At 42.9% G+C, this 27469-nt stretch overlaps 1 protein-coding gene across 2 annotated transcripts in view; it reads right to left on the bottom strand.

Annotated features, from left to right (window-relative positions):
- The window catches only part of ARHGAP25 (Rho GTPase activating protein 25), an 81818-nt gene extending 59764 nt beyond the window's left edge, over positions 1-22054 (bottom strand). For both annotated transcript variants that reach the window (XM_063078666.1, XM_063078667.1), the window contains exon 1: positions 21994-22054. In XM_063078666.1, the coding sequence (XP_062934736.1) occupies positions 21994-22054 (61 nt within the window). The remainder of the gene's footprint in view (positions 1-21993) is intronic.
- Between the last annotated feature and the right edge of the window lie 5415 nt (positions 22055-27469).

The raw sequence follows: 27469 nt of genomic DNA, 5'->3' as shown, positions 1-27469 counted from the left end.
GAAAATGTGACTTTTATGATCTTTGGGAGGAGGCCTGCAAAAGGAGAGCTGAGGGTTCAGAGTGACACAGGAAATCTGTGATTGTATGGGTGTGTTCATGTGGGCAGTTCCGGAGAGGAAAAATTAAAGAAAATGTATGCAAACCATTGCAGGCAGAAGTAAAGTGAAAGACTCAAAGAGTTTATAATATTTATGAAATGTATTTGATATTCACAGAATATCCTAGGTTGGGGTTATCAAAAACAACTCTTGATATCAAAAGCACAATCCATAAAAAACAAAATTTTATATTGGTCTTCAATAAAATTAAGACCTTTTGCTGTGTGAACAGCAGTAAGAGAATGAAAAGCAAGCCATAGACTGGGAGAAAATATTTGCAAATCACGTGTCTGACAACCAACTTGTTTTCAAAATATATAAAGAAATCTCAAAACTCAACAATAAGAAAACAAGCCAATTTTTAAATGGGCAAAATGTTTGAATTGAGGCTTTACCAAATGAAAAGATGTTAAATATCATTACTCATTAGAAAATGTCAAGTAAAACCACAATGAGATACCACTACAAACATATTGGAATGACTAAAACAAAAAAACTGACAATATTAATGGCTGGTAAGTATGAAAAGCAACTGGAACTTTTCATACATGGCTGGTGGGAACATAAAACGACACAGCCACTTTAGAAAATAATTTGGCAGTTTCTTATAAAACTGAACATACATTTACCATATGACCCTGAAGTCCCACTTCTCAATATTTACCCAAGATAAATGAAAAGTTATTTTCACACAAACCTCTAAGCAAATATTTATGGTACCTTATTCATAATCTCCAAAAATTAGAAACAATCTCAATATCTTTCCACTGAAGAATGGATACATCTGTGCAACAGAATACCACTCAGCAATAAAAAGGACAAAATTATCAATACAATCAATAACATGGATGAAACTCAAACGTGTTATGCTGAGTAAAAATGTCAGGCTCTGAAGACTACATACTATATCGTTCCATTGAATGACATTTTGGAGAAAGCAAAATTACAGGGACAGAGAACAGATGAGTGGTTGCCCAAGGTTAGGGCTGGGCAAGAGGGTTGACTAGAAATAGACAGAGGGAGGAAATGTGTTACCATAATGGGACTGTTCTGTATCCTGATTTTGGTGATTGTCCCTTGACTCTATGCATTTGTCACACTCGTACAACTGCAGGTCAAAATAAATCAATTTTACTGGATATCAATTAAAAAAATTTTTTTTCATCTTCTCACATTCATTGCACATTTGTTACACACTGACGTTCTATCTACTCCTGACATTCAAATGTTTCCACAGACAATGCAAATGCTGAATAAAAAAAAGCTTACCATTCCATAGTGACTTGGGCAAGATAAGTGTCCTCAGAAAACAGGGGAACTGTGAGAAGACCAACATATCAAGTTAATTCTACCCCAGTAATCTGGGAGTAAGATCCCAGAGTAGACCAACAGTGTCCCTTCATTTAGCTTGTCCCTTTAACAGGTGCAAGGGAAGGCCACAGCAGTACCATCCCTAACAGTAAGCCCACGTGCTTCAACTTCCTGAAAGTCTGACCATGCTCCTCACCCACATTATTCATTTTGGTGTCCCAAACAAAGGAATGTAGCCAGTGATGTTTCCTTCCATAAACACAGTCTTCTAATTCAGGTAGTTCTGAATTTTAGTATAAGGGACAACAAAATATTAGGCAAGCTGGTGTTGATTAACGATCCTGCAAAGGAGTTTTCTAGTGGAAAGTAGTAGAAAGCCCACTAGTATTCAGGAAATCTGATATCTAGTCTTGGTTCTGCCACTAACTTGCTCTGTTCCTGTTTAGGCATTTTGCATAATTTCTCCATCTCTTTATTTTTGCATTGTCTTAGTTAACCATTTTTTGGCTATAAGAAACAGACACTGAATCAAGTTGGCTTCATCTAGATAGATAGATAGATATAGAGACAGATAGATTAATAGATAGATAATGGTTCTCAACTGGGGATGGATTTAACATCCCCCACCCCTACTCCCCAGTGAAATATTTTTGGTTTCCACAACTGGGAGGGCTGCTGGTAGCATCAAGTGGGTGAAGTCCAGGAACACTGCTAAATCATAGGATGGCCCCTAACAACAAAGAATTGTCTGAATTATCTGGCCCCAAATGTCAATAGTGCTGAGGTTGGGAAGCCCTGACATACATATGTGTGTGTGTGTGTGTGTCACATAGTATATGTGTGTGTGTGTCACATAGTATATATGTATGTGTGTGTGTAATTTTTAAGTATATGATGTTATTTGATAAAATGTAAGGAAATTTTGAAAACAAAAATCCTGACTTTACTAGGAAGATTAAAATCGAGGCGGATAAATGCCCATTCTCTGTAATCCTCAAACCAAGTGAAAATGAGATAGGCACAACTTGAGTCAGCTGGTCACCCTGTTCCTGTCATCCAGGTCTGAGGGTTAGGGTGGCAAAGTGCAAGCTGGTTGCTGTCCATGGAGACTGGATTGGGAGCCCTCAGAGAGGTGGAGTTGGAAAAATGGCCCCAAAGAGGCTTATAAAAGTTATCTGTTGAGTGACAATAATGCCACCTATCCTCTAGACACATACCATCGAAGAAATGGCTGTGAGCCCAGGTAACTTAGAAACAGAAATGGCAGGACTCTCCTTGAAACGGAATTCATAGTATTTCTTTTATTTTTCTTTCTGTCTTGTAGAACAGTTTGCATTTTTTACACTGCTGTGGAACAAATGAAACTATGATTATGCTGAACAATTTGCATAGCTGATTTCATGAAATAAAGTTTATTTATGGCAGTCCCAAGTTTTAACTCCTTAGAGATGTCAGACATGGAGGGTAATTTTGCTGCCTGTCCTTTCTGACATAAGGGCCAAGTGAGATGATTGAAAGGACAGTAAATCCCTGCCTCAATGCAATGAATGGGGTCCCATAAATTCTAAGGGGGGTCTAAAATTCCATCATCTACCACACACGGGCACATTATTTTGAAGCTAGTGAAATGGTTGCCATGGACTGCATGGTTTGCCAGTGGGCAGCTCCTACCAAAATCCATCCCAACCCTGGCTGAGTTTGCTGCCATCTGGTGTCTACTCCCAGCTTCAGCATTACCTGTAGTTCAGCACCAAGAAGCAGTGCTAGGCATCTCCCAGGTTGCTGTCACTAGGCCAGGAAAAGATTGTGAACTAGCAAACCCATGTTGTGTTTTCCACACAGCCTAATCTTTTCCTCCACTTCTCTCTACACACAACCGCCAGAAAATGCCTTGAGCGGATGGGGCAGGGAAAGGATGGCACCGTTTGGAGGAGAGTGAGCATCTTGCTGTCCTCTAAAATGTGCCACATGCCCGTTTGGCTCTTTAGCCATATTTATACATGCTGTGTATCCCTCTCCACCTTGTCTTTTCACCCTTAACATTGGTTCCCTGCTTTGCACACCTGAGTTTTTAATGGCCTTCCCATTTCCCTCTGGTTTCCATGTGAAGTCCCTGGTAGACCAGCAATGAGGTTTGAATTGGAGTGAGAAGACTGGCTGGGATTAAGCCAGCACCTTCGACCCAGCGAGTGAGCGAGCAAGTCCTACACCCTCTGTGGGCTCCGAATAAGGACCAGCATGCCTTAATCCCTCTGGGGATGGAATGAGACACTGTGCACAGGTGAAAACATTGAAAAGGTCAGAAGTGGTATACAATTTTTGGAGTCTGCAATGTTATTCCAAAAACAAGTCCTTTATGCTTAGGGCAGGAGAAATAACTGTGAGCTGGACTTGCTGGTACAGAAAGCTCAGGAGCCTACTGCGGCCTTTGCAGGGATCCCTTCAGCCCTGGGGAGACTGCTTTGATCAATGAAGCAACCAATGTGGCAGGCACTGGGGAGCTCTCAGAGAATAAATTAAAGGCCATGAAAACTAGAGGCTGGGAAATGGATAGGAGCTCACTGTGTAATCTAGGTCTGAAATGGACATTTGAGAAGTGGGTGCATTTGAGATACAGGGAGGAGGTAGAGTTGACAGGACTAGTGGTGCACTAGTTGGGGTAGGAAGAGGTCCTGAGGTCAACGGCTGGCTCAAAGAAGACCCAATTCCTGGAATAAAAGGTGGAAGAATGCCAGGGTCAGCTACATAATTGGCAGAGCCCAGTGCAAAATGAAAACATGGGGCCCTTTGTTCACAAATCATTAAGAATTTCAGGATGGTGACAACAGAACACCAACATGGGGCCCTTCTGAGCATGGGCCCTAGGTAACTGTGAACAGTCTGCACACTCATGCAGCCAGCCTGAGAATAGGATCTTGCTTACTAGACAGAGCAAGGAGGGGCAGACAGTGCATGGAGGGGCCATGAAGGGATGACTAGAAATGGAAGGCCACTGGACTGACGACCTCTGTCTCTAAGAAGGGCCCACTGAAAGTGCTTCTAAATGCCTAGTTAGGAGCTCCCTTGATAGTAAAGAAAGGAACCAATGTCCAGTTAGAGAGAAGGGCTGGAGGAGAGGCAGGGAGGGTGGCTGAGACTCCCCGGTCCCCTGAGTGGAGGAATTCTTGGCCCACACTTTGGTCTCAATCGTCAAGAACACTTGGATTACAGGAGTAGGAAGTGCCTCCTGTGACCCTCCTCAGCAGTATAAGCCCTGCGACTTAAGCTCTGATCTTCCTCAGGAATAGGTAAAAGCTCAGTCATCCACGTGCTATTCCAAATTAGCTTCAGAAACAAAAAGCCTACTTCCCTCTCCTTAAGGTCAGAAGTACCTCTCTGGATCAAATCATTGCTCAACCAGAAATAAGGACAGCAAAAACCAACCAAACAAAAAAACCCACCCCACAAAACCCCCAAGACAACAATACAACAAATGAAACATGCTTTGATCTATTTTAACTTAGTTTCACTGGGGTGGAGGAAAGTTAGCAGGCCACAGACCAGACCCAGCTGTTCCACAAAAATCTCCTTGCTACCTAGTGTATGTGAGGCACTGCTCTCGGCAGCGATGATCTGAAAGTGAATGAAGTAGACAAAGCCCTGCCTTCAAGGAGCTTACAGTCTTGCAGGCACAAACATACAATGAATGAGATCATTTCAGGCACAAATAGCATTAGGAAGAAAATAAAGTAAGATAAAAGATAAAAGGGAGACGGGAGTCACAGGGGCTAGTTATATTAGATACCACGATCAGGAAAGACCTCTTTGAAGAGATAGTATTGGAACTAAGACTGAATGGAGTGGAGGGAAGGCTGTGATAAGATCTGGAAAAGGGCATTTTAGGGAGAACACAGGCCTGAGGGAGTCACGAGCACTGTGTGTTTAAAGACCCTTCTGGCAGGTGCGGCTGGAGCACAGCACGAGAGAAGCAGAGGAACAGCAGACGGGTCGGGAGGGAGGCGCAGGGGCCTGACCCCATGGGCAGGGATCATGAGATTGAACTTCATTCTACCTATATTGAAGGTTTTAAGGAAGAAATGATGTGATTTGATTCCTACTTTTAGAGGATGTCAAGTCTGGCTGTGATGCAGAGAATATATAGTAAAGAACAGGAGTGGAGGCAGGAAGACTAGTTAGCAACCTGGTGCACTAGATTAGGCAAGAAGCAGTGCTGTTTACAGTACCAGAGATAATGGAAATAGGTTAGAGACATAAATTGGTGACAAATTCAAGTTTTTTTTCTGATGCATTAGATGTGGGGCTGGAGGGAAAAAGATGAATGGAAGGTGATTCTAGGTGTTTAGCCTGAGCAACTTGGTGAATAGTAAAGCCTTTTACTATGGTCAGGTGGGGAGCATGGAAAGAGAGTTAATTGAGAATTCTGTGTTGGACATGCTGGGAGAGAGGAGCCTACGACACATCCAAGTGGAGAGGCTGAGCTGTCCAGACACAGAAGAGAGGCCAGGGCTGACATATAAAAGTGGAGGTGGAATCACCCAGCTTGTGAGGCTGGATAAAGGAAGAGAACAGGACTGAGCCTGTGGACCGAGCCCTGGGCCAGGGCCGGTGTCATTGACGTGCAGCCTGTGTAGTCACACAGGCCCCACACTCAGAAGGGCTGGCACCTGGTTAAATGCGCTTCAGTCACCATCTTGAAATGCTTAATTTTTGAACAAGGAACCCTGTATTTTCATTTGCATTGGGCCCCACAATTGGTGTGGCCAGTCCTGCCTGGGGCACGTAAATATTAAGAGGTTTGATAGAGAAGGAGACTCCCTCAAGCAGACTCAGAAAAAGTGGCTGATAAGGGAGGGGAAAGCCTGGAATGGGGGGAGAGAGGAGCAGTATCAAGGAAATTCTGAAAAGATATTATTTCAAGGAGAAAATGGCTTATTGAGTCACACCCTGCAGGAAGTTGATTGAGACGAGGACAGAGGATTCATCCTTGCTTGACAAGGTAGTGACTTTGATTAGAACCTTCCTGGTGGAGTGGCGTGCACCAGTGCTTAATTAGGGTGACTGCTGAATGAGAAGTGGCCAGGTCCATCACTGCTATTTGAGAGCCTGCAGCAAGAATACAAATGGAGGTTCCTGTCTTACAGCAACACCCTTCTCTTCCCACCCCAGCTCCATTTCTCACAGTCAAGAGCCTCACACATATGCATGTGGACACCCCAGCCCAGACGTCCAGACTGTGCTCTGGGCCTCCCTGCAATCAACCATCCTCAAACAACCACTGGAAAGACCCAGGGGACCACTCGCAAAGCTCCAGGAATTTCCCAGTCCCAGATGGTCTAGAAGGCAGGCAGGGTGCAGGGTCTAAGTGGACATGTCCCTTTGGCCCCTCACCCAGTGAAGAGGAGGACAGCTAGAGCAAGGCCAGAACAGGACCCTCTAAAATACGGGTCTCCAGACGGGGGCCTCTGTTGTCCATAGGTAAGGGCAGCACTGGAAGTAAAGATGTGGATAGACAGAAGCCTTTGGTGGTAGGAAAATGAAGTAATTCTCGTTCAGTTGCACATTATTTTTCTGCATGAAATATAAAAGCCAGAGTGATGGCAGGAGGAGGTGTTAAGGCCTTGAGGAGAGAGAAAGGGTAGGCATCAAAGTTTTGGGGAAAAGCAAATTTACTAGATAGGGTTTTTGGTTTGAATGATGGTGTTCCCTCCAAAATTTATGCTGAAATTTAATCCCCAAAGCAGCAGTATTAAGAGGTGTGGTCTTTGGGAGGCTATTAAGTCATGAGGGCTTTGCCCTCCTGGATGAGATTGGGGCCTTTATAAAAGAGCTTGAGGGAGTGGGTTCACCCTCTTCTGCTCCTCTGTCATGTGAGGTCACAGTGTTCATCCCCTCTGCCCTTCTGTCCCTTCTGCCATGTGGGGACACCTAGACAGCGCCATCTAGGAGGAACAGACCTTCACCAGACACTGAACCTGCCAGCACCTTCATCTTGAACTTCCAGCCTCCAGAACTGTGAGAAATAAATTTCTGATCTTTGTCAATTACCCAGTAATTGATATTTTGTTGGAGCAGCACAAATGGACTAAGACAGTAGGTGTAGTAGGTTTGTCTGGCTCTGCTGAATGCCCACCTAAGATGATTGGTCATAAATTTAAACTGAATCCAGACAGCTTGGTGGTCTGATTTTCTCCAGTAATGTTCAGCTGTCGAGGTACAGGCACTGAGAAGGTGGACGGTTGGGTTTAAACAGGGTTAGGAGTTTTCCAGGTGGTTATGATGAGGAGAGAGGGCCAGAGGATTTAAGGGTGGTTGTTCAGTGATGGACTTAATGCTAAAGTTAGGAATCTATGGTAAGGAAGACGTAATGGGCTGATTGATAGTGAAAAAGTAGTAGGACCAGTGGAATGGGGGCTCACTGAGGTGATGTCAGAGAATTCCTGGAGTGGGTGAGCTGGGCACATAGGCTATAGTGATCACAGAGTGGGAAGTCTGAAAGTGAGATTTCAGAGATGGCACAAATATAGGGGATGACATGGTTTATTTATGACTATTAGTAGCTGAGCTAGTTGGAGGAAGCATTATGTGACAACTCTATAAAGTACGCAGAACTACTGCTCCCATTTTTCAGATGGGGAAACTGAGGCACAGAGACATTAAAGTGGCTTCCCAAGGTCAAAGAGGTGATAAAAGGCTGAGGTGAAAATCAAACCCAGGCTTATCTGCCTTCAAGGGCCTGGTTCTCAAAGACTCAAACCTCACACACCCTACGCTCAGGTCTGGCTTCTTGAGTCAAAAGTTGTTTTTTTTTTTTTTCCCTTCAAGAAGTACTTTTTATCTAGAACCTTACTTTTTATGTGTGAAGACAGAAAGCTAACTACATTATCAATAACTTTTATTATAATGCTGGGCATTTCAGCCACAGAAGAATGAGATATGGGGATGACCTCGTGCTGGCCACAAAACTGGTTAAATTCGGGGCTTTCTGGGGAGATACTGGAAACAGACCGGTTTATTGGTAGAAATGTAACTACACTGTCCATGGGTGCTCTCTACTGGCTCTAAATCAGAATAGCAGTCTGCAATTAGAAACTCAATTTGTATTTTTTTGCAAGGAGCATATATATTTCAATTAATGTGTAAAAACTTGCCCCTTGTAGATATTTAAGGGTTATGGTTGAAGTGGGTCAAAGAAAACTTTAGTTACAGAACAAACCCTGTGTCAGCTTTTTAAATGTCACGATAACAAATATATAGTTATCATCTCCAGTCTATTTACAGACAGGGACCTTTGTGCCTTGTCCTGAGACCAGCCTGTTTTCTCTTCATTTTGGTACTGATTTTCTCTCTCTGAGCATTCCAAGTGTGCCACCCAGCTAGGGTGAACAGCTGTCCTGATTTGCCTGGGACTCAGAGGATTTCTGGGACATGGATCACAGTTACACTGCCTAGGTGTGACTTCCCTTAGCAGTGGGAGAGCCCTGTTTCCCTTAGAGTGTCTCTCTATTGAAACCATCAGAATCTTAATCTTTTTTGTCTTACATCCTGAGCCTTGTACAGCGTCTAGCACACAGTAGATGTCCAATAAATATTTGTCAACCAGAATAGAAAAATGAACAAAGTGGCCCAATTTCACAGAAGAAGGAGGGACTAATCCTACTTGGGTAATCCAGGAAGGCTTCCCAGAAGGAGAGGGGTGGTGACCCTGGGGAAGGGCAGGGAGGGGCAAAGTTGAAAAAATCCAGAAAGCACAATGGCAAACTTCAGGGCCAGGTATAGGATCCATGATGGCAGGGATTTTTGTGTGATTCTGGAAAGAAGTACCCAAGTACCCTGCAATATACTGACAGGTGTGGCTCCCAATCCTTCCAGAGAAAGTGTGAGCAGGAATAAAATACTTCATAAAGACAGACGGAGGAAGCTAGAGTGGCAGGTGCAATTAGGCTGAAAAATTAATTTGGAAGGACTTCTGATCATGGGTACTAGAAAGAAAGAACAATCATTCTTGATTTAACAATGATTCCCCATTATCCATTTTTACCCTAAACCATGTGACCTCATGGAAATTCAATTCAAGAAATATACAGAACACCTATATCACAACTGTGGCATTTTTTTCTCTCAAAATACTTTGTTTTCTCTGAGCTTAGAGAGCTGATTCTAGGGTGACTTTTCTCACTTTCACACTGAGTTCCATGTCTCAGGAATCCTTTGAGTCCCAGGCAAATTAGGACAGCTGTTCACCCTAGCTGGGTGGCACACTTGGAATGCTCAGAGAGAGAAAATCAGTACCAAAATGAAGAGAAAACAGGCTGGTCTCAGGACAAGGCACAAAGGTCCTTGTCTGTGAATAGACTGGAGATGACAACTATATATTTGTTATCATCATAACTCTAAGTCTTGTGCATAATAAGATTCCTTACCCACTAGCAAGGTGGGTTTCTGAGTTCTAAATGCTCAGGTTCATGTAATAAAATGTAGAGTTGTAGGTAGAGGGGGAAAATGCACTTATGTGAACCCTTGGGTAGCATCAGCAGAACTGAGGGAAAGAAAGATGGGAGCCTCATTTCAATGGTCATGCTCTTCTCTCACAATTATATCTAAAACTAATGATCTGAAAATGAATAGTAGGCCAGGTGCAGGATTCTTACAGCAAATGGGAAAAACTACTGTGCTGTTGCTATAATCCACATGTAAGTGATCACCAACAGTTAAACACTGAACCCCAAGCAAACAACTTTCAACCCCACTTCAGTGGCCAGAGGTACAAGGGACAGTAGAAGACAGTTAGCAGCTCTGGAGGAAGTGGCTCCTAAGTCATCGGGAGGGTCTTTCAAGCAGTCACTCTTTTCCCATCCAAAGTGAAGAAAGTTTGAGGAACTGCTGCTGTCACAACCAGCACCAAGGCCGTGACATTTCTACAGTGGGTGTTCTGCAAGAAACTTACCAAAAGCCATTATTATCCTTATTGGAAAGTCACAACTCAGGCATATTATTGATTTGGGAAAGAAATGGCAAAAACAAGCAAATGAAACAAAACAAAAATGAAGAAAACAAGAATAGCTACACAACCACAATTGATAAAACTCATGTGAATTAAGGAAGGACTGAACATATGGCAATAGGGGATATAAAAAGTAACATGACCAGTGAGCTACAGACCAGCAAGATTCTTGTGGGCCAGAGCCTCATACTGGGCAGGAAAGGAGATCAGCAGATTCTGTAAAGACCGTATGTCTAAAGAAATGAAAGAAGAACTAAACTTGACCAAGACAAACAAAATCTTGGCACTAATGGCTGTGGTGTTCACTGATGACTTGATTGGAAAGAGTTGATATCAGACCTACATTGTAATATTGCCCATGATGGTGATGATAATTACAACAAGTGCTTATGATGCACTTACAATATGCCAGCTTTTATGCCAAGGGTTTTACATAGATTATCTCCTCTAATCTTCACAATAACTGTATGAGTTAACACTATGATTGTGCCCATGTTACAGTTGAAGAACCTGAGGACCAAGGTCACATAGTTAGCAATTGTAATACCAGGATGCAAATTCAGGCAATCTGACTCTACAGCCAGCTTTCTAACCACTTTACTATAGTTGGCTCATTCCATTATGGTAGCTTAGACTTTGTCAGAAAATTTCTTGTAAACTTTCTAAAATTGTTTCAAAATATTAGAAATTATTCTACGTCCAACTCAGAAACTCTATACTGTGGTGCTTCCTCTTTCACTTTGGATCTCCATATCAGCAAGGAAGCACACAAATGGTTCAGCAGCTATGGCTAGAATTCTAGCAGGAGAAGATCTCCACCCCATCTAGAACTAAGATCTGGCTGTACTTATTTTGGAAGTGGATGGGAAGTAGGGGGAGGATGGGAGAGAGTGAAGCAGCTGTCACCTGAGTCAGTCACAATCTTGGTGACAGACATTTACAGCTTATGGAGAATATATGGTGGTAACAAAATTGAGAAACACTTTCTTTAATAAGGTGGAGGTGTGGAGGAGGGGGTGTTCTCAACATGAGCATCACAGCAGGGGAATGGTCCTTAAATAGTACCTATCATGTAGAGGTGATCAAATAAATGTGTTATGAATGAATGAATGAGTGAATGAAAGAAGGAAGGCAATGAAGTGAGTGGTCTGAATGCACTGAAGATACCATAATTTTATGTAACTCCAGGGAAAGAATATGAGTGGTCATAGAATTGGGTTATTATTTATGAACTAAAAGAACCAATCCTCAGCATTTTGATGTTCTTTGAACTCTTCTTAGAAAAAATTGTAATGCTCGGTTGCTACTAAGAAGTATGAAATCTACCCACAGGATTTCTGACAAACGTGTACTGATATGTTGCATATACTTGTACTCTTTTCTTAAAAGAGAAGACTTAATGGAGTTTTCATATTCACGTAGAAAATCATTTGTAGTGAACACATAAATTCTTATCAAAGACAAAGAATGTGGAAGGCATCTCCCTCTCCCAGGAAGCAGACAAGAAGCAGAGCACACCTAGGTTCTAGGCAGGAGCTGAGGGCAGCATCCCCCGCCTGGAAGTAGTCAAGTAGCAAACCAAAAACATCACTTCCACATGGGTGGCCCACGACAGCCACTGACATAGCAATGGCTGCTGCAAAAGTGGCTTAATACCACAGCAGTAGCCACAGACACTGTGTAGACGGCCCACCAGACACTCGACTACATTGACACAAAGAAAGTCGTCAGGGGAGATCAGAAAAAGAAGAGGATGTCTGTCTCCTCAAACTCCTTTCCAGAATAATGGAAAAAGCAATTGCTCTACCAGATGACTAGACATCAACATAGAGATACTAGAAATACAAAAACCCAAGAAAAAATGACACCACCAAAAGAATACAGTAATTCTCAAATACCAGACCCTATAGAGCAAAAAAAAAAAAAAAAAAAAAAAAAACAAAAACCCTTGAAATGACTGAAAAGGAATTCTGAGCAGCAATCTCAAGAAAACCCAGTGAGACAAAAGAAGACTCAGGTAGACAACATAATGAAATGAGAAAAAAAAAAAAAAAAAAAATTCCAGGATATTAAGGAGGAAATTAACAAAGAGATTAATACCTTAAAAAAGAATGTAGCAGAACTCAAGGAACTGAAAGATTCACTCAACAAAATAAAAAACACAACTGATAGCTTAAACAGCAGGCTAGAACAAACAGAAGAAAGAATTTCTGATCTTGAAGACAGACTTTTCAAAATAACCCAGGCAAACAAAAAAAAGGGAAAAAGAATTTTAAAAAGTGAAGAAAATCCAAGAGAGCTGGCAGACAACCTTAAGTTCACAAGCATTCAAATCATGGGTGTTCCAGAAAGGGAGGAGAAAGGAAAAGGCATGGAAAACCTATTCAATGAAATAACAATGGAAAACTTCCCAAGTTTAGGGAGAGACACAGACCTTCAGATCTGGGAGGCTCAAAGATCCCCAAAGAGATTCAACTGAAAAAGATCCTCTCCAAGACACATTGTAGTCAAACTGGCAAAGTTCAAAGACAAAGAAAGAATCTTAAAAGCAGCACGAAAAAAGCATCAAGTTGTCTATAAGGGAGCCCCTTTCAGACTAATAGCAGACTTCTTAACATAAACTGTACAGGCCAGAAAAAAATGGGATGATCTATTTAAAATGCTAAAAGAAAAAACTGCCAGCCAAGAATACTATACCCAGGATGGTTATCCTTCAGAAATGAGGGAGAAATAGTGTATTTTCCAGGCAAACAAAAACTGCAGGAGTTCACCACTGAATGACCAGCCCTGCGAGAAATCCTCAAGGGAGTCTAGCATCAAAAAAATGAAAAACAATAGTCACTCATCTTACTAGCTATAGTTCTGTTCAAACTCTGTTTTTTCATAATTCAGTCTTGGTAGGTGGTGTGCCTCTAGGAATTGATTCATTTCATCTAGATGATCTAATTCATTGACCAACAATTATTCATAGTATTCTCTGGTAATCCCTTTGATTTCTGTAAATTGGTTGTAATGACCCCTCTTTCATTTCTGATTTTAGTTATTTGATCTCTTTTCTTTTTTCTTAGTCCATCTAGGTAAAGGTTTGTCAATTTTATGGACCTTATCAAAGCACCAACTTTTGGTTTCATTAATTTTCTCTATTTTTTAAAAATTTTCCATTTCTTTCATCTATGCTCCAATTTTTATTGTTTACTTCCTTTGCTAGATCTGGTCTCAATTTGCTCTTCATTTTCTGGTTTCTTAAGGTGCAAAGGTGATCGTTGATTTATCTTTCTTTTTTATTAATGTACTCATTTACATTAAATAAATTTCCCTTTTAGAAAAAAAGAAGAAGAAAGATAAATAAATAAAGTAAAAATAAAATAAAATAGTAGGGAAGTAGGGAATGCCAGTGACACTTTACACGTAAATGCATTTATCTTCTGGCTGTTAAGAGCAACTTTGTTATTATATTCAAACATCTAGATTTTGTCTTCATATATCATACTTGCTGATCTTTTCTTTCTTCTTTAGGAAAGAACACTGAATTAAAAAAATTTTTTTAAAAAGACAAAAAATGTAAGTATGCTAATCAAATGGGTGGAAGTCGCTGTGATTGAGCTTCAAATTTAGCTAAGCTTCCTGGCAGCCAAGACAGCAAGGGGAACAGGGTAAGTTGCAGTGCTGTCTAAGCAGAAAGGAGAGAGCATAGCAGTTCCTCAGAGAAGACAGTTATTTTGAGCACCGAATTCTCACATAACTTTCCCACCGGCATTGTCCGTTCCTCATTCTCATGTTTACAATACGGTTAGCAAAAGACTTCACAAAAGCATGATTGCGGTAAAGATAAAAACTGAGGGTGTAATATTAAAGCACAACCCAGTGAGCTCTGTTCTGTGAGTGCACCGAGATCTAGTCCGATCTCAGATTGGAAATGAAATGGTCTAAAAAGAGAGGAAACAGATGTTAGATGCCGATCATCTAACATGTCATGTGAATGAAATAGTTATTTGCAGAAGTTAAGCAACTGGTTCCAATTCCCTTCTGGTTAGCAGTGGGATCCCAAGCTTAGGCACACACCCTTCTGCCCTGCTCCACTCCTATCAGGAAGAGGGAAAGGACAATTCCACCCTTAGACAGTCTTCCATCAGTGCCACTTTTTTTCAGGCAATTTGAGGTTGTTCTCTCCAGTGAAGGCCTAGAGTGCTGGCATTACATATTTTATTAAGGACAAACCCTTTTGTTCAAAAATGAAATGATCAGTTGGTTAGTAGGGTTGGCTCACATCATGCAAGTTCAAAAGTGTTCATGGCTCTCACCTCAAAGAAAGTCCATAGTCTTAAGAGCTGTAGACTTCTCTGTTTAAATGGTGTGGGAAAGGATTATTACACTCTTCCCAGTGATTAGCAAACTTCAGGAACTCCCAGTGGACAAGATTTCTACACTGTGCCCAAAGCATGGGTAGGGATTGGGTGGTGGTAAGGGAGCCCTTGTGGGGAGAAGGCTCCAGACGGATGAGATAGAGCAGGGAAGAGACAGATGAGATGAGACTGAAGAGGGTAAGACTGGCTGAGGTGGCCAGTGTGAGTGTGTGTGCACCTGAGGAAGGGTACAGCAAGAGACAGGGCTGGGTCATAAGGACTTTCAGCCGAATCCCTTCACGAGGAGGAGCCATATGAAACTACAAAGGCTTTTGCTTCTCCAAAGAAGTAGAAACTATGTACAAGAAAATCAACCTGAGAAAGATGGCACATCCGGGACTCACTGAAGAATACACACGTCTACCTCTTAAAGAAAGAGAATGGCAGGGACGGGGAAAGGGGCAGTGGGTCCAGAATTCCTATTCCTGGGCACCCCCTGTGGCTCCCACAGCTGTGTTCTCATCTCAGGACTTCTCTCACTGTGTTGAGACCATGTCCTTGTCTAGCCCCCACTTACCTATAGGCTCCACAGCAGTGCAGAGCAGGACTATCTTTGTATCTGGCTGCCAGACCTATGGGTAAAATTTTTTTGTAAAGTGATTTTTAGTTTTTTAAAAGTTTTCAAGGAGAAAAATGTACTGAGTAAAGCATAAGGCAGGAAACGTAAATTATTTTCTCTCTTTGTAACTTTCATATCTCAGTTCCTGTCTGGGAACTCTACAAAATCTCCATGTCGTCCTCTGTGATGGAACCCCTATGACTGGCCTGTGCCTCACTGTGGCTGTCCCCCATGCTTCCCTGGCTTTCCTCAGGTACCATTTGGTCTCAATTGCTGTGACCACAGCTGGGGCTTCGCTTCGGCTCTTTACCCGTCTCATGTATCTCAACTTACCTTAACACAGTGCTGACTTATGCAAGATTCTTTTCTTTCAAGCTGCCTTGTATGTGAAGGGACCGTTGTCACCCACTGTCTCCTATGCATCAGTCCTAGGGTCTTTCCAACACCCCCACAGTGAGCATTCCTGCCCCAAAGGACCACATTCCAGCTGTGCAGAGTCTCCATAAAGTTCTCCCATTGGACAGTATGTGAAGATGCATTGTAACTGTGATGTGTGAGACAGAGAGATGGCAGTACCACCACTACTGTAATCTTATTGCTATGTATAACCATGCCAGGGCCATGGGGCATCTCAACCTAGACCCGTTTTCAGAAACACAAGCACCAGGAACCACTGAGCTTGCCTGTGCCACTCCAAGTGCACCTGGCTCCCAGCCTAACACAAAGTACAGAATCTAAGTTGACCTTGTCTAGTGTCTGCAGGAGGGACTTTGTGCATGAGTGGATATAAAACCAAATTCTGTCTTCCCATCACCACTTCAGTTTGTTCCCACTTTGCTGCTGCCACTGGAGGCCCAGAGATAACATCAGTCCCTGTTCCCCAAGTATCCAAGAGGCTCTAGGTTTGGGCAGCAGGAAGCATGCACCTTGTGGAAAGGGTTTAATTTATGCCTAAAGGTAAGTCAGCAATAACATGGGAACAGACATTTTTACTCAAAGAAGGAATAATGATGTTACTTCCACATATAACAGGTGTGGGCCCCGGAAGGAGCACCCCCCTATGTCAGCGTCACTGTCTAAAGAAGGCATGCTCTTGGCCTTGACTCTGCCTGCACATGTGGCAACCTTTATGCATCAGGGACTGGGAGCTACTCAGGGAACACAAAGGCCTTGGCCACAGCAAATGGACAGCATTCAGCCCAGAACATAGGCTAGTCTGGATTAGCACATGGTGAGTTTGGCAACAAATTGTAAAGGGAGCTTTCACCAAAGCCGAGCACTGAAGAAACATAGACCAGCTCATTACAGGATGCATGGTTTCTGGATTCCCTACCTGGGGAACCAGCATTTCAGTGTTCGGATAAATCATAAGATATGCCCATGCAGGCTGGCCTGGAGCCATGTAGCTCTTCCAAGAAAGCCCTGCATCCTGGGGCTAGCGGTCCAGAAAGTCTGCAGAAGAGCAGGTGAGGGTCCTGGCTTGTTCAAACCTCTGCAGCCAGATGAGGGCTTTGGAGCTGGCTATTGAATCTCCAAAGAGCATGTGTCACCCTTAGAACCTTGGGCCAACATGCCTGGCCAAGCACTTTGGAGGTGTTTTACCTTTGAGTATTTTTAATAACACAGTTAACACTTGTTCATCATAGAACTTGGAAAATGCTTTTAAAATAATAATGCATATTTGTGTGGGTATATCTCACCCCTGAATCCTTCACCCAGTTAACAAATGCTGTGTTTACCCTTCCAGATTTTTGAGAATTTACTTATATGTTTACTTCTTTGTTACTTCGACATACAAGAATGAAATTAACTCCCATGTACCTACTACTGAGGATAAGCATCTTTGAAGCTTCCCAAAGGCATTCACCTTCCTCTCCCCTCCAGAAGTAATAACAACCCTGAATTTTATATCAGTAAATTCTTTGTTTTTCTCTACAGTTTTGCCATATGCATACAGATGGTCCCCAATTTATGATAGTTCGACTTATGATTTTTTGACTTTATGATGGTGCTAGAGCAATATGCATTCAATAGAAACTGTACTCTAAGTACCAATACAACCGTTCTGTTTTTCACTATCAGTATAGGATTCAATAAATTACATAAGATATTTAACACTTTATTATAAAATAGGCTTTGTGTTAGGTGACTTTGTTCTGAGCATATTTAAGCTAGGCTAGGCTAAGCTATGATGTTTAGTAGATTAGGTGCATTAAACGTATTTTTGACTTAACAATAGTTTCAACGTACGATTGTTTTATTGGAATGTAACCCCACCATAAGTCAAAGAGTATCTGTATGTAGTTTTTAATCTCAATATAAATGAATTCCATTCTATTCTTCTGTGACTTCCTTTTTTTTGCCCAATATTAAGTTTTTGATATTCAATCTCATTTAAGTGTGAAACCATAATTAATTACTCTTTGCTCTGTGTTTCATTTTATAAAGACGTTACAGTTTATTTTTCCTTTCTATTATTGATGGTCATTTGGGTTGTTTCCTGTCTCCTGTTATTACAAACAATACTGCTATGAAAATTCTGCACATATATTCTGGTTCACATGCAGAGCTTCTGCAGGGGATGGTCTCATGAGTAAAACTGCTGCTTGCCAAGATTTGTACATCATCAGCTTCACTCAGCAATGCCAAGTGGTTTTCCATCCTTGACAACACTTGGTATTGTAAGACTTTTCCATTTTAGCCACTTTGGTGGGTGAGAACAAGTACGTCATTGTGCTTTTAATTTGCATTCCCTGATTATCGAGATTACATGTATTTTCATATGTTTATAGGCCAAGTATTCTTCCTATTCTATAAAATGCCTATTCATCTTTGCTCATTTTAAAAAATCATTTGTAATAATCCATATGACTTTATATCTTCAGTTATGTATTTATATATTTTATACATATTAGTTATACATTTATACATAAATATATATTTATATATTGATATATTTTATATATTAACTCCATGTATCTATGGACCTATCTATGAATCTATCTAAAACTATACTTCCAAATCTAACTTCTTTTAACAAGAATAATAGAGTCCATTGAATAAAGCCTTACAGTTTTATAAATTGGTCTAGTTATAAAAGTCTTAAGTAGCAAATGTTTTCATACCCTTTACTCTGATTTTCTAAAGGGCAAAACTAAACCCCATGTCAGACAAATAATGATTAGGCTGGTATCAAATGGAAACCCCTCCACCCAACTATAGGCATTATTTACTACTTGGTGACTACAATACAGGAATTTTTGCTTCTGAATTAGTTGGAGTTTTTTTAAATATTAAATTTTGGGGCAGGTGGAGGAAATGTTGAAAACAACCACACCTTTACAGCCACTTTCATTATGTATCTCAGAATCATATACTCACTAGGCCCCGTTCTCCCCTATTTTGGATCCTCCTAAGACTGAGAAGTAAATAAGATGTCTTGCAACTGGATACAGTGTGGGTGGTCCTGGAATTCACCCAGTAATCTTCCAACTAAACACTCCTCACCCACAGGGCACAGGGGCCTTTCCTAGGCTGACAGATGCCCTCTCAACAGAGGGCTTACATACAAGGCACCGAATATGCCAGACCCCTGGGGAACATGCAAGAAAGGATGCTGTGTCCCGGAACCCACCCCCAGCAATGACAGTTGGTTAGGAAGACAAAGACGATAGAGAGGAAGATGTCTGAGTCACAGTGCGGGAACACAGTGGAAGGCTCACGTGGTTCTAACTGCTGGGTTACATCAAAGATGATAAAGGATCAAGGGAAGAAATGGGTACTGGGCTCCTCCTCAGGTCAGGGCTGTTTGCTCTGTATTTCCCTTTTCGTCCAACCCCTGTTCCACCAGGATCCACAGGTCATTTGCAGGATGGCCTGTGCCCTGTTCTCCATCACTGCCACAGATCTGCCAGGCTCATGGTGGTGGTCTGTGGGACAGTGCTGCCACATGGTGGGGGCCCCATAGTTCTCTGAGATGGAAGGACAGTGGAGAGTGTCCTCTGTGCCACCCCTCCCCGGAGACTTTTACTTTCACTCCAGCCCCGCCTCAGAACTCACAGAATTTAGGGGAAACTGGAAGTGCAGCTCACCAAGAAAAAGCAGAGACTATGTCTTGCTGTTTCCCCCACAAGTGCCTGTCCTGGTGTCCTTCCTGAGCTACCACCCATCCCTTGCCTGAAGTCATATCTTAATAAGAGCCTCCTTATTTGGCTGAATCATGAGGTAATATTTGGATTCTAGTCCCAAGTTGCCATATAATCACACCGTTTTGGTGATCTTCTACTCCAGTGGTTTTCAACTAGAGAAGATATCACCCCCACTCCACTCTCAGGGAACATGTGGCAATGTCTGGGGACATTTCTGGTTGTCATGACTGGTGCTGATAGGGGGGTGCTTCCATTATCCAATAGCTAGAGGCGAGGGATGCTGCTAAACCCCCTATAATGCACAAGACAGCCCCCACAACAAAGAATTATGCAGCCCAAAATGTCAATAGCGTCCAGGCTGAGAAACCCTGATCTACTCACTCTTTACCATCCAGGCTGGAAAAGCCACAGGTCACTGGCCTCCCTGCCATAACTCCCAGTTCCTCCTAATAGAGGTGGGCTTCTTTGATGTATTGTTAATCCAGTTCCTACAGGTGCACCTGGACACAGGAGGCTGGAGAGGGGACCACAGGGCCCATGACTGAGTCAGTGACTCTCTCCCTCAGAGGACTTGGCTCATGATCTGAATTCTAGTTCACGTGACAGGCGTGAAATGCATTCTGCTGCAGTCCAGTCCCTCAGGGTGACAAGCTTGCAGAGGGCATGGATAAGACAAAGGCTCCTCTTTATTATGTTATCATTTTTTTCATTAAGTAATACTAAATAATATCACCCGATTGTAGTCAAGCATTCATTCAGTCAACAAGGATTTATTGTGCGCCCAGTAAGTCCAGCCGCTATGCTCTATGCTGGATGAATGTTACCTCTCTGAGGCTAGTGAATGTACGTACCTTCAGCAGGAGTTCACCAGATGGGGATGGAAGGGGTGGGTGCTTGTTAAAATGCAGGATCCTGGGCCTCCCTCCAGATGTTCTGATTTTGTAAGTCAGGATGCTGCCCAGGATTCTGTATTTTTAGCCAGAACTCAAGGTAACTCTGATGCAAGCCATCCATGGGATTGCACTTTAAGAACAATTGGTAGAAATCATGAAATCCACCCAACCCAGTCCCAGGTCTGAGAATATGAAGACTTGAGCTCTAATGTGGCAATTTCTATATCCCTGAAAAAAATCATTTAACTAGTGTCTCAAGTTTTCCATTTTTAAATCAAAGGAGAGTAAGACCCTAATACTTATTCAAACACAGATGGTGAGAGGACAGAATGCTTTATGTAAGTAGAAGCAGGACACTTGCAAAGGAACAGAACCATAGAAGTCTGACTTCTCAAAAATGAATTTTTATGACATAGAATGAGCATTAGCCAAGTATATTTGTATCAGCGGTAGTTAGGAGAAAAATCACCTGCTTATGTAAAAGATGTGAACACTATCTATTCCCTGAACCGACTTCAGCATGCAGTGATTCCTAGCTGATTAGGAAACAGTAATCCTCCCTAGTTATCAAGATAAATGGCTCCTCTGATTACTTGCAGTTTTCTTTCAAATCCTTTCTCAGACCTACAACAGACCTGCTCTCCCTGTTATGTGACTTTTCAATGAACCACTTATTTTAGTAGCACATTAACCACCATTAGAGGCCCAAATCTAAACCTTGTTCCAAGCACAACTCTTTCAAACTGTTAGAAACATCTTAACACTTATCCATGTATAATACAAGGAAGTTATCTCACTATGTGGGCGAGATATGTATAAAACATAGTCAGTCACTTTGGGCCCAATTGCTCTACTCTAAATTGCTGTCTAATGGTAGAAGAAATCTGCATAAAGAACCTCATGATAACAATTATACAATAGTTTAAACTTAATGTTTCACTGTCATTGGAACGAAAGAGTATGGATTAAAGGCCAGAATACTTCATAAAATGCACCAGTTTCCCTTAAGATAATCAAAAATACATCTTTTTCAACTCTTCTATCTAAGAATTCCCTTCTATTCTGTTTCTTTAGATTATTTTTATTATACTTTCAAATGTTCCTACATTCCCGTCTTGCCCTTGTTGTCTACTTTTTGCTATAGGTAGCCCCACCTTGACCCCCTGAACTCACAACATAGGACACCCTGAGCATTTCAAAAGACCCCAAAATTTCAGCTCCCATTGAAAACCATTCAAAATATAGATGAGTTTCCAAATAGAAGGAAAATGACTCTTCCATGATATATGGAGAAAAACTCACAGTTTTGTGTGCGATCTATGACTTTAGACCATCCGATGTACCTCAAATCCCACACACCGAAGAGCTCCATTCCACTGCTACCTCCAAACGAGAGAGAGAAACCCCTTCCCAGCATTTTGGAGCCTTGAGCCAACATATCAATTCAGATGCAAATTTCCCCCAAACTCAGATCTATTTTTACGCAGACTATGCTCTCTGCAGACCAACATGCAAATAGTGGGCGCTCAAGTGTAAGGAAGAATCACAGAGGGGACGAAAAGACACGGACCATACATACCTATCTTCGCGGCCTCCACTTTCAGGTTGAAATCCCAGTTCCTTGGCAACTTTAGGGACATTTTGCTTTTGGTTTGGAGGCGTAGCTGGTGAAATGGTGAGTCTGTCACAATTCGTGCCCTTCTTGCTTTTCGATCTTTCCCCCTAGCTTGTATCTGTCCTTTTCCCTCTTATGATTGCTTCGGCAGCAATCTGAGGTTTGAGGTTGATTTGCCGACGTGTCTCCTCCTTTCTCTCAGATGAAAGGTTGATCCATCTGTCACTTGGGGATGGCACCCGAACTCCCCCTAATCCCCACCCAGAGTCTCAAGGGGGCTCACACTCTGCTTTTCTTGCTTTCAGTTTTACCAGAAAGATCCCAGTTGGCACTTCACTCTGCGTCATGGGAAGCAAAGCTCCCGTTGGAAAGAATCTCAGGCCTCACTGAGGCGAGGTCGTGATAAACAACTGCTGCCTCTCCGTTTTGCTTTTTTTTTTTTTTTTAACTGTCTGCTTCCTTGCATTTGAGGAAGTGGGTGGCTGCTCAGTGCAGATGAGGCATTATGAGTTTTCTTTCTTGAGAAAACGGTTTTTGGAAATGCTTTTAAAACTAGGATGAGTGCTTTTGTGATATAAGGCTATAGTTCTGATTAAAAATAAAAGAAAATGACAAGACTCCCATCATATACCTTGACTGTAAGCTCCCCTTCTCCTCACCTAATGGATCAAGTATTTAAAAACAATCTGGAAGACAACCAACATTCCCTCAGTTACCTTCTTCTAAATTCTTTCTGCTGTAAGGACCACATAGTGAGTTCTTCTCCACCTGCTCAGGATAAAGGTTCCAAGTGATACCAGCCTGACCTAGGGAGGGCGTTGATGCATTTAGCTAATAAGTCAACTTTAGCTGGATAAACCCACTCACACGTCATACGGTTCTTTGGCACTGTGTACAGGATGTGAGCTTTAGAACCAGACCAGCAAAGGTTCAAAACTCAGTTCTCCCACTTCCTATCTCTGCAACTTTTTCACAAGCAACTGAATTTTTCTGGGCCTCAATGTCCTCACCAGTAAAATGAGGTTGATAATAACCACAACTGCACAGCATTGCTGTGAAGGAATCTAGTACTGAGCTTGACGCACAGTGGTTGCACCACAAACATTTTCAACCCTTTCTACTTCGTTAAGTTTCATGAAAGGCTTTCATATGTTTAACAGGGTTGGCCTAACCTAGAGATTAAGTATCTGGGCCCTAGAGCCAGACTGCCTGTGTTCTAATCCTGGCTCTACCAGTTTCTCGCTGTGTGACTTTGGATAAGTTTCATGACCACTCTGTGCTTCAATTTCCTCACCTGTAAGTGGGGCAAATAACAGCGCCTGCTTCATAGGGTTGTTGTGAGGCTTTAATAGATAGCAAATGCAAAGTACTCAGAACAGTTGCACCTAGCCAGCATGCAATGCAAGCTACCCATTCTTGGTTTATTCATTCTTCAGCTCTCCTGGACGACTCTGTCACATGCTCACTTTCTGTTGATGACCCAGCTTCCTGTTTCATTGAGAAAACTGATGCAAGTGAAGAGAATATCTGCACGCTCCACCGCCATATCCGCCCACCTACCTTCATGGAAGCCCGTACACTCAGCCTTCTCCCTGCTACAATGGACAGACTGACTGTCATCACCTGCCTATCTCTGCTGTGTTGTCAATTTCTTCTCTCTCCTGGATCTTTCCCATCAGCACTCAAACATTATTTTTTATCCTGTCTTTTTTTTGTCTTTTTTTTTTGTAACCGCCTGCACCGCACTCAGCCAGTGAGCGCACTGGCCATCCTTACATAGGATCCGAACCCGCGGTGGGAGCACTGCTGTGCTCCCAGTGCCGCACTCTCCCGAGTGCGCCACGGGGCTGGCCCTTTATCCTGTCTTTTAAAAAGTCTCTTGATGCCACTTTCCCCTTTGGTTACAGCCCCATTTCTCTCCTTCATTGCTGAGCAAAGCTTTGGTAAGAATTGTCTACACTTGCAAATGTCTCTCCTCTTATTCTCTTCTGAATCCCCTCTTGATGGTTTTGACCCCATGATTCCACAAAATACAGACTTATCAAGGACACTGAAGATTTCCCTGTCTCTAAACCCACAAGTCAGTTCTCCGTTGTCCTCTCACTGACCTGTCAGCTGCATTGGGCACATTGGGTCACTTTCTCCAACTCTAAGCCCTCTTTCCTTGTGGCTCCCAGGACTTGTGTCTGACCTGGGTGTCTGCCTGCCTTTGTGGCTGCTCTGTCTCCAGTTTCTTGCTGATTCCTTTTCGTCTCTCTGACCTGTACTTATTAGAGGAAACCAAGGCAATCAGTGGACTTCTTTTTTATCCATACTCACACCTCGGTGAGCTTAATTGTCTCAAGGCTATAAATGCCATGTACCTGCGGATGACTCCAATGTATATTTCCAAGCCAGACCACCCCCTGAACTCCAAATCACATACATTGCTGCTTAAATCTCTGGTAGTCCTCTCAAACTAAACATGTCCAAAACTTATATTCAGGGGATCAGGCTGAAGGAGCAGAGGCGACCCAGGGCATATTGTCATTGGGAATAAAAGGAGCATAAGAAGGAAAAACCACGTGCATATTTAAAGCCTCTCCAGGACATCCTGGTTGCTCAAATTTCATTGGCCAACACAGTTCACGTGGCCAAACCCAGCGTCACTGAGGCAGGAAGTCACACAGCCTTAAGAGGAAGGGAGAAGGGAGAAGGGCGGGAATGTCTGCTGATCAAGACTCCAGTCCATCATGCCAACCCAGTTTAGCCAGCTCCCCACCAGTGCCAGATTCCTGGAGCCTGACTCAGCCAACAGAAGACTTTGGAGTCCCCACCCTGTTCTCCTGCCTCCCCAACCCAGACACCACTACTCTTTTTTCTGTCCTGACTGTGGGAGCTAGCCATCCTGAGCCCCACCCAGCGGCATCTCCGCAGGGAACTTGACACCATCCATCCAAAGTTTCAGTCCTGGGACTTTTAACTCAGAAACTCTGAAAATATTTTGAAGGTGGCATTTCGAATCACACAGGGAACTTCCTCTACCCTTTAGAGTAGGCTCCTGTGAAACTCGGAAAAACTCATGACCCATGGGGGAAGTTGGTTGAGCGTGCTTGGCAATCAGATGAGCAGTGCCTTGGAAAGGCCCAGCACACGGCCTGCCCTCTGCAGAGCCTGCTCTGGGTCAGTCTGTGGCCTGGATGGGCGTAGAAGGCTGTCGACTGCTGCTCTGCTGCTCCCTCTCCCTGATCTTCATAAAATAAAGAATGACATGTCTTGCCCGGTCCCAAAGTTTGAATCAGCATCTACAATAGCAAAAACATTCATTTGTCTGTTTGCTTACTGAATGCTAACCATTTATCAAGGACTAAATATTTGCTGGAATGTTCATGAACAAGCAGACTTGGTTTCTGTACCAATCCCCATCCCACCTCCACCCCTGCCCCCGTGCAGCTTACAGTCTATTGAGGGAGAAGAACAATTAACTACAATGAGAGAAGGGCTATTTGGGGGAAGTGTAAGGAGCCATGGGGGTTCATATGGGAGAGGCCTAATTGGGACTTGGGGAGTGAGAGAAAGCTTCCTGGAAGAAGTGATTTTTAAATAAATTAAGGTTTGAAGAATGAGTTGGGGGAGGCAAGAGGGTTGGAAAAATGTTTTTAGACCAAGAAAACAGCATGCAAGAAGTGCAGAGGACAGAAAGAACTCCTCAGGTTGCTCCTGAGAAGGCCGCAAAGTATCAGATGGAGGAGAGATGGAGCTGGAGACACAGGCCGGGGCTGGATGGGCTGCATCCTGCAGGACCAGTAAGCCTTGGAGTTTGACTTCACCCTGGGGGAACAGGTGTCATTGAGGAGTTTTTAGCAGGATAGTGGTGAGGGGACTGTGGCAGATATCTAAGGGGGAGGGAGAAATGGGGAGAGAGGGCAGCAGCAGAGGTCATGGAAAGAAGAGGAAACAACGCAAGAGCCGTTTAAGTGGTGGAGTTGATAGCCCCAGGGGAAGCAGCACAGGAGAAAAAAGACACTCATGATCCTGACTCCAGTCACTGGAGGGGTGGGAGTTCCAGTCACAGAAATGGGGCATGCACGAAAAGCTGGAGGATTTATAATGGGGGAGGGGAGTTGAGGTACCCCAGGGAGAAGATGGTGGGCTCAGTTTGGGGCATGTTGCATTTAGGGTCTGTAGTGGATTGAATTATGTCCCCCCAAAGCTCACTGAAGCTTGAATTATGTCCCCCAAGTTTTATGTATTAGAAACTTAACCCCCACTGTGATTGTTAAGGGTGAGAAATCCTATTATGGTAATTGAAAGGTGGAGCCTTGAAGAAGTGATTAGATTGCAGGACCACGCTGTAGTGAGTGGATTAAAAATGGTGGCCAGGGGCGTGGTTCTGAGGGCCTTAAAAGAAGAAGAGAGGAGAGTCTGTTTCTCTCTCTCGTTCTCTCTCTCTACTCTCTCTGCTTCCACCATCTTGCACTGTGATACCCCTGGGTCACTGTTGCCACCATCAGATGGACTTTGGACTTAGCCTTAGAAACTGTAAGCAATAAATCTTGTTTTTCTTTATAAATCACCCATCTCCAGGTATTTTGTTATAAACAATGGAAATGGACTAATACAGGGACCCAGGGAACACTTGAGGGCAAAGCTCCCACACGTGTGTGAGCCTGGAGCTCAGACAGACTCGTTCATTCATTCACTCATTTACTCCATTTACTTATCCAGTACTGTGCTGGATGCTGAGTAAAGAAGCATGATTAAACACCTAGCCTAATCCTCAAGTGACTCAAAAGAGAGAAGAGTAAACATAACAGCAGTGCTGTGGGAGGGACAGGAGCAGTGCCCGTATCAGGTGGGGTGGCAGCAGGAAGCGAGCAGCTCTGCATGGGTAGCCAGGGTGACTTCCCAGGAAAGGTGACCCATGAAAGAGCAGTCATGAGAGGAGGACGTTCCAGGCCAATGAATCAGCAGATCTCTGTTAAAACATGGCACCCGTTTAGGTAAGTGCCAATTGAGGAATGGTGTATGGCTGGAGGGGAGGCGGACAGCGGTCGTAGGGCTCTGGGGCCAGGGTCTTACAAACTAGCTGAGGGGTTGGACGCTACCCTGAGGTGACAGTCATTGAAGAAATTTTTAAACATTCCTTTCATTGTGACTTTTACCATGGCAGAAGTCCATGTGTGATCTTTATAGAAGTTTTAAATAAGCATAAAGGAAATAAAAATCACTGTTACCATTTAGTGCATAATAAGAATTTTCCCCATGTTTAGTTTCCTATCTCTCTCTTGCTCTTTCTATTTATGTGCGTATTTATATATGTATTTTTAAAAATTTTAAATAGTGTATGTGCTGTTTTATGAGCTGTTATCTTCTCTTGACAAAAGAAAACATGAATAGTTATTTGTCATTTAGCATTTTTCCAAAATATCACTAATGGCCTCTTAGTTTTTAATTATTT

The sequence above is a fragment of the Cynocephalus volans genome, chromosome 14 (genome assembly GCF_027409185.1).
Source record: "Cynocephalus volans isolate mCynVol1 chromosome 14, mCynVol1.pri, whole genome shotgun sequence".
NCBI lineage: Eukaryota > Metazoa > Chordata > Mammalia > Dermoptera > Cynocephalidae > Cynocephalus > Cynocephalus volans.
This window is presented reverse-complemented; position numbering and strand designations above follow the sequence as displayed.